Below are 12092 nucleotides of genomic sequence, written 5' to 3' on the forward strand. Positions count from 1 at the left end.
TGCCAGAACACGTCCAGAACACGTCCAGAACACATCCAGAACACGCCAGAACATGTCCAGAACACGCCAGAACATGTCCAGAACACGCCAGAACACGTCCAGAACACGCCAGAACACGTCCAGAACACGTCCAGAACATGTCCAGAACACGCCAGAACATGTCCAGAACACGCCAGAACACGGCCAGAACACGCCAGAACATGTCCAGAACATGTCCAGAACACGCCAGAACACGGCCAGAACACGCCAGAACATGTCCAGAACACGCCAGAACATGTCCAGAACACGCCAGAACACGGCCAGAACACGCCAGAACACGTCCAGAACACGTCCAGAACATGTCCAGAACACGCCAGAACATGTCCAGAACACGCCAGAACACGGCCAGAACACGCCAGAACATGTCCAGAACATGTCCAGAACACGCCAGAACACGGCCAGAACACGCCAGAACATGTCCAGAACACGCCAGAACATGTCCAGAACACGCCAGAACACGCCAGAACATGTCCAGAACATGCCAGAACATGTCCAGAACATGCCAGAACATGTCCAGAACATGCCAGAACACGTCCAGAACACGTCCAGAACACATCCAGAACACGCCAGAACATGTCCAGAACACGCCAGAACATGCCAGAACACGTCCAGAACACGTCCAGAACATGTCCAGAACATGTCCAGAATACACCAGAACATGTCCAGAACACGTCAGAACATGTCCAGAACAAGTGTCCAGATGCAGCTCTCAGATGTACACGCTCATCTGGAGGTCATTCCACTGTCCACACCATCGTTTCGCCACAGCTGATCCAGCATCTGCACGTGTAGGTTAGAGGAGAACACGCACACGTCGGAGAACACACGCCTCAGATCATGCGCCGGTTATTACGAGCAGAAAGGCGTGGAGTAAATGCTGCCGGCGTGAAATGAAGATGTTGCGAACTCGGGCGGAGCCGGCGTGAAACAAGACATCTGCTCCTCAAAGACGGCGCCGCTCCGCGAGGAGAGAAGCGCCAAATTATTCCTAATATTGAAAGTGATTTGTCAAAACAGTTCCAGCCAATTACACGCGTTTTCCTTTTCTGATAAAGCCTCACTGCCGCCGGAATGAAATGCTTCAAATCTAACAACGACGAAACATTTACATCGCTAATTAATAAATGTGGAATTAAATGGTCTAAAAGGCAAGTCCTCTAAAGTCTGGGATTAGATTAGACCTGGTTTAGACCTGGTTTGGACCTGGTTTGGACCTGGTTTGGACCTGGTTTGGACCTGGTTTGGACCTGGTTTAGACCTGGTTTGGACCTGGTTTGGACCTGGTTTGGACCTGGTTTGGACCTGGTTTGCACGTGCTATAGTCCAGGTTTAGTCCAGACTTTGACGCTGGTGTAATTGTGGTACTAAACCCCAGAATTATCCTCACTTCAGACTTGGACTAGACCGACCCAGACCAGACCAGACTTAACTGTGATGGTTTAGTCCGGTGGTTACACTCAGTAATTAGACCTGGATCTTTCATTTTAAAAACATTCTGGGACCAAACTGCAGCTATAACTTTATACTTCTGTGTTCAAACCTGTCCACAAAGCACTTACTCCTGAACTACATTCTCTGGCTCCGTCTGAAACAACATCCTGTTATAAAGAGCGACAGGTTCACCGCTCTCGGGTCCATCTCCCCCAGAATCGTGGCCCACTCCGTGATCTTTATACAAACGGTGTCGGGGGTGATGAATGTCGCGGGGCGTGCTAGCATTAGTTAGCCTGCGCGGTGCTGGGGGAGCTAACAAACACAGGAGACATTAATAGTGTGTGGCAGAGGCTGCACGTCTCTGTTACAGACCATTACATTTATCATTAGCTCCACTCGCTCTGGAGCGCCACAAGAAGCCGCTCTGAAGAACCAATGTAGAGCCAGACTAGACCTGGTTCAGACCTGGGTTTGACCTGGTTTAGACCTGGTTTAGACCTGGTTTAGTCCTGGTTCAGACCTGGGTTTGACCTGGTTTAGACCTGGTTTAGACCTGGTTTAGACCTGGTTTAGACCTGGTTTAGACCTGGTTTAGACCTGGGTTTGACCTGGGTTTGACCTGGGTTTGACCTGGGTTTGACCTGGGTTTGACCTGGTTTAGACCTGGTTTAGACCTGGTTTAGACCTGGTTTAGACCTGGTTTAGACCTGGTTTAGTCCTGGTTTAGACCTGGTTTAGACCTGGTTTAGACCTGGTTTAGACCTGGTTTAGACCTGGTTTAGTCCTGGTTTAGTCCTGGTTTAGATCTGGTTTAGACCTGGTTTAGACCTGGTTTAGACCTGGTTTAGACCTGGTTTAGTCCTGGTTTAGATCTGGTTTAGATCTGGGGTAGACCTGGTTTAGACCTGGTTTAGTCCTGGTTTAGATCTGGTTTAGACCTGGTTTAGACCTGGTTTAGATCTGGTTTAGATCTGGTTTAGACCTGGTTTAGATCTGTTTTAGACCTGGTTTAGATCTGGTTTAGACCTGGTTTAGACCTGGTTTAGACCTGGTTTAGACCTGGTTTAGACCTGGTTTAGACCTGGTTTAGTCCTGGTTTAGATCTGGTTTAGATCTGGGGTAGACCTGGTTTAGACCTGGTTTAGACCTGGTTTAGACCTGGTTTAGACCTGGTTTAGACCTGGTTTAGTCCTGGTTTAGATCTGGTTTAGATCTGGTTTAGACCTGGTTTAGACCTGGTTTAGACCTGGTTTAGACCTGGTTTAGACCTGGTTTAGACCTGGTTTAGACCTGGTTTAGACCTGGTTTAGTCCTGGTTTAGACCTGGTTTAGACCTGGTTTAGACCTGGTTTAGACCTGGTTTAGACCTGGTTTATTCCTGGTTTAGACCTGGTTTAGACCTGGTTTAGACCTGGTTTAGACCTGGTTTAGACCTGGTTTAGACCTGGTTTATTCCTGGTTTAGACCTGGTTTAGACCTGGTTTAGACCTGGTTTAGACCTGGTTTAGTCCTGGTTTAGATCTGGTTTAGATCTGGTTTAGACCTGGTTTAGACCTGGTTTAGACCTGGTTTAGACCTGGTTTAGACCTGGTTTAGACCTGGTTTAGTCCTGGTTTAGACCTGGTTTAGACCTGGTTTAGACCTGGTTTAGACCTGGTTTAGACCTGGTTTAGACCTGGTTTATTCCTGGTTTAGACCTGGTTTAGACCTGGTTTAGACCTGGTTTAGACCTGGTTTAGACCTGGTTTAGACCTGGTTTAGACCTGGTTTAGACCTGGTTTATTCCTGGTTTAGACCTGGTTTAGACCTGGTTTAGACCTGGTTTAGACCTGGTTTAGACCTGGTTTAGACCTGGTTTAGACCTGGTTTAGACCTGGTTTATTCCTGGTTTAGACCTGGTTTAGACCTGGTTTAGACCTGGTTTAGACCTGGTTTAGACCTGGTTTAGACCTGGTTTAGACCTGGTTTAGACCTGGTTTAGACCTGCTTTAGGACCTCGGCTCGTCATTGATCTCGGTTTGGACCAAGTTTAATTTCTGAAAACGTCTCCTCGACTTGAACAAACGCCAAACGTCCATTTCTTTCGCTCACGGGACAAATTCCCGCTCGGGCTGAATCCAAACACGTCCATGACGGCTCCTCCTCGGAGCCGGGGCCCCACTTCTCACGCTTTCACTCATTTACTCCTCAAAAAGACCCCAAATCCTTTAAAGTCCTGGACGAGAGCCACTGCTGCGCCGCTCTCTCCAGACCGTGAGTTATTAAAGCAGATCCTGGAGCCGCTCAGAGACGGCTGCTCCTTTTGGGCGCGATAAGCACTTTGGCACGAGGCGGAGGACGGCGCCACAAACAGGTGGCGTTTTGATGAAGTCGTGTTTGAGAATTAACGCGGCGAGCAAGCGAGCAGACTGGAGCCTCGTATGTTCACTTTCATGCTCCAGAGTCTCCGCTCGGGCGCCGTGATTGGCTCCGGCGTTCGAGCGGCGTCGAGTCAGAAGCGTTCGACGTTTACGCTGCCAAAGAACCACGAGCCCTACGGTTTGTCAGCGACGTTATCGTGACGGTTCCTCCGTGGTTTCTCACAGAGTTTTGACGAGGTCCTTGGGTCCTTTAGGTGATTAATCCCTAGATAGCGTCTTAATCCGTACAATTTGTTCAGTGTTTTCATGAGGATTACGAGGATCGATCTTCTGATCCAACTTTTCACTTACGAACACGAGAGATCCTCATCGTTTGTCCCTTCGACCAATCACTGAACCTAAGTCGACTAAAGGGATAAAAAGCTCTAAATATCCTCCATAAACCTGATTATTTGGACCGTCTGCATCAGGCATGTCCAAACTAGGGCCCGGGGGCCAAATGCGGCCCTCCAGCTTCCTGCTGTCGGCCCAAACAACAAAAACGAGTACTTTTTACTGTGAAAATGGGAACATTCAGGCACATTGATGTTATAGAAACCAAATATGAATGTTCCAGGTCTAATTAAAGGTGGACGCTCATCACAATTACATCAAATGCAACATTTCGAATGTTTCACTTTGTCATTCAACAAATAAGACATTGTCAAGTTGCTCGTGGCCCTCAGACCCGTTTCAAAATGCGGCCCTTGGTGAACAAACACCCCTGGTCTGCACGAAATGTTCCAGACACAGTATTTGACCTGTGAGTTATGACGGTTTATTCTGTTTATTTACGTTTTCTTTGTTTGTGCTTTGCTTTTGTAGCTGGAGCTAAACTGAGGCTAAAGCTGATCTTTATCATGTTTGACGTGTTTAGGAGCTGATATCAGCTGAAAACAATGTTCCTCGTGGACAAGACCAAAAGTGACGGCTTCAATCGATCCATATTGCGACACTCTTTAAAAAAGTAAAGTACTGTAAAAGTACTGTAAAAGTACTGTAAAAGTACTGTAAAAGTACTGTAAAAGTACAAATGGTGTATTTATGTGTAAAAGGCAGATTCGTGACACTTGTTTACTTCGGTCGTTCTCTTTTCTGCCAAACATAAATCATTATAATCAAAATCTCACAAAGACAAATGAACTGCATGAAAAAGTACAAGTGTATTTAAGGTGGACTGATACCACCACGACAAACGCACAGTGTGAACAATGACCTCTGAACAGTGACCGCTGAACAGTGACCGCTGAACAGTGACCTCTGAACAATGACCTCTGAACAGTGACCGCTGAACAGTGACCTCTGAACAATGACCGCTGAACAATGACCTCTGAACAGTGACCGCTGAACAGTGACCTCTGAACAATGACCGCTGAACAATGACCTCTGAACAGTGACCGCTGAACAGTGACCTCTGAACAATGACCGCTGAACAATGACCTCTGAACAGTGACCGCTGAACAGTGACCTCTGAACAATGACCGCTGAACAATGACCTCTGAACAATGACCGCTGAACAATGACCTCTGAACAATGACCTCTGAACAATGACCGCTGAACAATGACCGCTGAACAATGACCGCTGAACAGTGACAGCTGAACAGTGACCGCTGAACAATGGCCTCTGAACAATGACCTCTGAACAATGACCTCTGAACAATGACCGCTGAACAATGACCTCTGAACAATGACCGCTGAACAATGACCTCTGAACAATGACCTCTGAACAATGACCGCTGAACAATGACCGCTGAACAATGACCGCTGAACAGTGACCGCTGAACAGTGACCGCTGAACAGTGACCGCTGAACAATGACCGCTGAACAATGACCTCTGAACAATGACCGCTGAACAATGACCTCTGAACAATGACCGCTGAACAATGACCTCTGAACAATGACCTCTGAACAATGACCGCTGAACAATGACCGCTGAACAGTGACCGCTGAACAGTGACCGCTGAACAGTGACCGCTGAACAGTGACCTCTGAACAATGACCTCTGAACAGTGACCGCTGAACAGTGACCGCTGAACAGTGACCGCTGAACAGTGACCGCTGAACAATGACCGCTGAACAATGGCCTCTGAACAATGACCTCTGAACAATGACCGCTGAACAATGACCTCTGAACAATGACCGCTGAACAATGACCTCTGAACAATGACCTCTGAACAATGACCGCTGAACAATGACCGCTGAACAATGACCTCTGAACAATGACCGCTGAACAGTGACCGCTGAACAATGACCGCTGAACAATGACCGCTGAACAATGACCTCTGAACAATGACCGCTGAACAGTGACCGCTGAACAGTGACCGCTGAACAGTGACCGCTGAACAGTGACCGCTGAACAATGGCCTCTGAACAATGACCTCTGAACAATGACCGCTGAACAATGACCTCTGAACAATGACCGCTGAACAATGACCTCTGAACAATGACCTCTGAACAATGACCGCTGAACAGTGACCGCTGAACAATGACCGCTGAACAATGACCGCTGAACAATGGCCTCTGAACAATGACCTCTGAACAATGACCTCTGAACAATGACCGCTGAACAATGACCTCTGAACAATGACCTCTGAACAATGACCGCTGAACAATGACCGCTGAACAATGACCGCTGAACAATGACCTCTGAACAATGACCGCTGAACAGTGACCGCTGAACAATGACCTCTGAACAATGACCTCTGAACAATGACCGCTGAACAGTGACCGCTGAACAGTGACCGCTGAACAGTGACCGCTGAACAGTGACCGCTGAACAATGGCCTCTGAACAATGACCTCTGAACAATGACCTCTGAACAATGACCGCTGAACAATGACCTCTGAACAATGACCGCTGAACAATGACCTCTGAACAATGACCTCTGAACAATGACCGCTGAACAATGACCGCTGAACAGTGACCGCTGAACAGTGACCGCTGAACAATGACCGCTGAACAATGACCGCTGAACAATGACCTCTGAACAATGACCGCTGAACAGTGACCGCTGAACAGTGACCGCTGAACAGTGACCGCTGAACAATGACCGCTGAACAGTGACCGCTGAACAGTGACCGCTGAACAGTGACCGCTGAACAGTGACCGCTGAACAATGACCGCTGAACAATGACCTCTGAACAATGGCCTCTGAACAATGACCTCTGAACAATGACCGCTGAACAATGACCTCTGAACAATGACCGCTGAACAATGACCTCTGAACAATGACCTCTGAACAATGGCCTCTGAACAATGACCTCTGAACAATGACCTCTGAACAATGACCTCTGAACAATGACCGCTGAACAATGACCTCTGAACAATGACCGCTGAACAATGACCGCTGAACAATGGCCTCTGAACAATGACCGCTGAACAATGACCTTTGAACAATGACCGCTGAACAATGGCCTCTGAACAATGACCGCTGAACAATGACCTTTGAACAATGACCGCTGAACAATGACCGCTGAACAATGACCTCTGGACTCGACTGGAAAAGACAGATTTAATAAACTGTGGACAAATTGGTGCAGTTATTTTCTACTTAATAAAAGCTTCAACTCTGGACGTCAAAACCTCATTTTCTCTGTATTTAACGTCTTTACCGTATTTTCTGGACTATAAGTCAAAAAATACATAATAGAGAAGAAAAAAACATAAGTCACACTGGAGGATGAAATGAGGTTACAAGTGTGAAAATAACAAATAATATCACATATAAGTCGCTCGGCAGTACATATACAAGTATATATGCAAGTATATATGCAAGTATATATACAAGTACATATACAAGTATATATACAGGTACATATACAAGTATATAAGTATAAATATCCAAATCCCTCGTAAAACGTCAAAAGTAAAGATTAAAAACATCATTACCTTTGTGTTTTAAGACCTTTAGTCGCTTTAACAGTTTAAATCACAGTCAGTCCACACGTGCAGGTCATGTGGGTCATGTGGGTCATGTGGGTCATGTGGGTCATGTGGGTCATGTGGGTCATGTGGGTCATGTGGGCGCAGGTTATGGGTCATGCGTGGCAGAAGCGGGCATGCGGCGTACAGTGCACACAACTCGGGTTAAAGCGGCGATTTCGGCCTCGGCGATGGCGCGTTATGAACCTCGGCGATGGCGCGTTATGAACCTCGGCGATGGCGCGTTATGAACCTCGGCGATGGCGCGTTATGAACCTCGGCGATGGCGCGTTATGAACCTCGGCGATGGCGCGTTATGAACCTCGGCGATGCAGCATCTCTACGACTTCAAAAGGAAAATCCCTCTTTATCTGAAGCGGCTTCAAATGAGCCGTGTCTGAAGCGGCTGAGCGTGTGGAACTAAGCCACTCTTTGATACGGGCGTGGCGTCTCCATCTGCAGCCTGCCAGCTCCACACTGAGGCTTTAAACTCGGAGCAGTGTGTGGTCGTCATGGTGAACCATGATCGGAGGTGCAGGTCTCGCTCTGGACGTATGAAAACGCTTCAAAAACATGGCACTTTTTTAGCCATTTTTAAATCGAGTTTGTCATGTTTTGGGCTTTATAATTCTACTTCCTGTTTGAAGATGACGACGTCGTGCGCGGTAAACTCACATAACGGTTTTTTGCTCTCGTTAAATGAGCGTTTAAAGCGTCATTTTTACATCTTTTACACCATCTTTCCTGCAAAACTGTCAATATTTACCACAGGTTTTACTGCACGAAGAGCAGGGCAATTAAAGGCTCTTCTGAGAGACATTTATTTACCTCAAATGTCCCACAGTACGGCATTAAAGTGCATTAAAGTGCATAAATAACACCTGAAAGGAGCTCTGTATAAAGCATGTCTAGTCAAAAACATGCCAGATACTGTATATATTCTATGTCCAATCGTGTAAATTGTACTATACTTCAGTGATTTTCCATTTTGACGTTGTATTTTGTGTCTTTTAGTTGAACTCTAGTACTTTGATCTTCGTGCTCAGTAGATGTTCATGATGGAAGTTCCACACATGGGGCTGAACCTCTGGAACATGTTTGTGAAGAGTAAACGCCAAACACTCTTCATAAAACACTTTCCCTTCCCACGCGGTGCTGAAATAAAACTGTTTTTCCTGATTTCATATTCCAGAAGCTTCTTCATAACAACGAGTAAAACATTCATAAATGCGACGGCTTTTTATTTCCATAAAACAAGCTTCACGTTCGACTTTGAAAGAATAAACTGTCCAAACTCAGACCTCCATCTGAGGCTGTGAGCGTCACCAGAGGCCCAACCACGCCATGGCAACCACGCCATGGCAACCACGCAACCACGCCATGGCAACCACGCCATGGCAACCACGCAACCACGCCATGGCAACCACGCCATGGAAACCACGCAACCACGCCATGGCAACCACGCAACCACGCCATGGCAACCACGCCATGGCAACCACGCAACCACGCCATGGCAACCACGCCATGGAAACCACGCAACCACGCCATGGCAACCACGCCATGGAAACCACGCCATGGCAACCACGCCATGGAAACGTCACCATGGCAACGACGCCATCAAAACGACGCCATGGAAACGTCACCATGGCAACGACACCATGGAAACGACGCCATGGAAACGTCACCATGGCAACGTCACCATGGCAACGGCGCCATGGAAACGACGCCATGGAAACGACGCCATCGAAACGACGCCATCGAAACGACGCCATGGAAACGACGCCATGGAAACGTCACCATGGCAACGACGCCATCGAAAAGACGCCATGGAAACGTCACCATGGCAACGACGCCATCGAAAAGACGCCATGGAAACGTCACCATGGCAACGACGCCATGGAAACGACGCCATGGAAACGACGCCATGGGAACGACGCCATGGAAACGACGCCATGGAAACGACGCCATGGAAACGTCACCATGGGAACGACGCCATGGAAACGACGCCATGGAAACGACGCCATGGAAACGTCACCATGGCAACGACGCCATGGAAACGACGCCATGGAAACGACGCCATGGAAACGACGCCATGGGAACGACGCCATGGAAACGACGCCATGGAAACGTCACCATGGCAACGACGCCATGGAAACGACGCCATGGAAACGACGCCATGGGAACGACGCCATGGAAACGTCACCATGGGAACGACGCCATCGAAACGACGCCATGGAAACGACGCCATCGAAACGACGCCATGGAAACGACGCCATGGAAACGACGCCATGGCAACGACGCCATCGAAACTACGCCATCGAAACGACGCCATGGAAACGTCACCATGGCAACGACGCCATGGAAACGACGCCATGGAAACGACGCCATGGAAACGACGCCATGGGAACGACGCCATGGAAACTACGCCATCGAAACTACGCCATCGAAACTATGCCATGGCAACGACGCCATGGCAACGATGCCATCGAAACTAGGCCATCGAAACTACGCCATGGCAACGACACCATCGCAGCGACACCATCGAAACAGAGGGAAAGTGTTAAATGCACGCTCAAACACAACAAAAAAAAACTCTCACGTTTTGTTCTTTCGTTTTTGATACTTTGTCACCATGTCCTGCAAACTGGAGATGAAGACGAGATGAAGACGAGATGAAGACGAGATGAAAAGAAACACGGAACACAAACACAAAAGATCAAATGAAACGAATCAAAACAAAGAGCGACGATGAGAAAGAGCTCAAAGTTAGATCTGAAAAGGACACGCCCCCTTAATCATAATGTATGAACTGTTCTTTTAGAGCCCGCCAGAGTCTCTAGCGCCCCCTGCAGCAGAGTCAGAGTCTCTAGCGCCCCCTGCAGCAGAGTCAGAGTCTCTAGCGCCCCCTGCAGCAGAGCCTGAGTCTCTAGCGCCCCCTGCAGCAGAGCCTGAGTCTCTAGCGCCCCCTGCAGCAGAGCCTGAGTCTCTAGCGCCCCCTGCAGCAGAGCCTGAGTCTCTAGCGCCCCCTGCAGCAGAGCCTGAGTCTCTAGCGCCCCCTGCAGCAGAGCCTGAGTCTCTAGCGCCCCCTGCAGCAGAGTCAGAGTCTCTAGCGCCCCCTGCAGCAGAGCCAGAGCATAGGGGGAAGGTGAGAACGGACATTTCGAGAGCCTTGAATCCAGAACGAGGCAGAATTAACTCAAGTATGAACAAACCACCAACATTTAAACTACTTTTATTGAGCAAATTAACGTTTAACTCATCGAAAACAGACCTGGAGTCACATGTAGCCTCATTTAGCTTCATTTAGCTTCATGTAGCGTCACTTAGCTTTATTTAGCTTCTTTTAGCGTAATTTAGGATCATTTCGCTGTATTTAGCTTCATGTAGCATTTAGATTCATTTAGATTCATTTAGCATCATTTAGCTTCTCTTAGCTGTATTTAGCGTCATTTAACTTATTTTAGCTGTATTAAGCTTAATTTAGGGTCATTTAGTTTAATTTATCTGAATTTAGACTTAATTAATCCTGACCTTAAGCGTTTTCTCGGAGCGTCACAAAAACAGAGGTTTTTCTCGTCTAATGTGTCGTTTTTAAAGGCAAAACCATAAAAAACAGAGATAAATCTGTTTAGTGAAGGTTAAACTGATTTGAAACACATTTCCAGGTGAAGTGAAGGTCACTCACTTTTTACTTTTTATTCACGTCTAAATGTTTGAACATTATTTCAGTTTTAAGCCTTTTTCTTTCTCCAGCGTTTGTGACTCGCCGTAATCGCCCGGCGTTCTTCATCACAGACGACCTTCGCCCTCGCTTCAGCGCCTCATCCAGACGCGCAAAGAGTAAATAAGTCTTTCAAACGCAGAGGCCAAGGATGAGGGCGAGTGAGTGAGTGTGAGCGACTCTCCGAGCGCCTCCGAGCGGCGTGCGACCCCCGGCTCCGGTCAAACACAATTACAATGCAAATGAGGCGACTCTGCGGCGCTGAACCAGAGGAAACGGAAGCAATTTCATGAGCTTAAAAATCAAGTGCTGCCGATGATCAAACGTCTGTTGTGATGGAAATACTTCTGAAATATACGTTTTTTGACTTTGGATTGAACGACGCCTCTTTGTTCGATGAATCGCTGCAGCGCTGTTATAATTAGCTTCATTAGCGCAGCGACCTCTTCATTTTAAAGAGGCAGCGCGATGGACTTAAGAGTCTTCATGAAATAACTCTAAAGTCCACCGTCCAGCGTGGACGTTGGATTTAAGAAGGGTTCATGACGCGGCCGTTAGCATGTAAGCTAGTTACAGCA

At 47.7% G+C, this 12092-nt stretch overlaps 1 protein-coding gene across 14 annotated transcripts in view; it reads right to left on the reverse strand.

The window, feature by feature from the left end:
• myo18ab (myosin XVIIIA b) overlaps nt 1-12092 on the reverse strand; it is a 162198-nt gene that overhangs the window by 11702 nt on the left and 138404 nt on the right. For 8 of the 14 annotated variants that reach the window (XM_072456271.1, XM_072456278.1, XM_072456263.1 and 5 more), the window contains one exon: nt 10393-10437. The exons of the other annotated variants lie outside the window; for them this stretch is intronic. In XM_072456271.1, coding sequence (XP_072312372.1) covers nt 10393-10437 — 45 coding nt within the window. The remainder of the gene's footprint in view (nt 1-10392; nt 10438-12092) is intronic. 14 annotated transcript variants of the gene reach the window in all.

This window comes from Eucyclogobius newberryi, unplaced genomic scaffold (genome assembly GCF_026437365.1).
Source record: "Eucyclogobius newberryi isolate DKJ021-1_F unplaced genomic scaffold, fEucNew1.0.hap1 SCAF_10, whole genome shotgun sequence".
NCBI classification, from domain to species: Eukaryota; Metazoa; Chordata; class Actinopteri; order Gobiiformes; family Gobiidae; genus Eucyclogobius; species Eucyclogobius newberryi.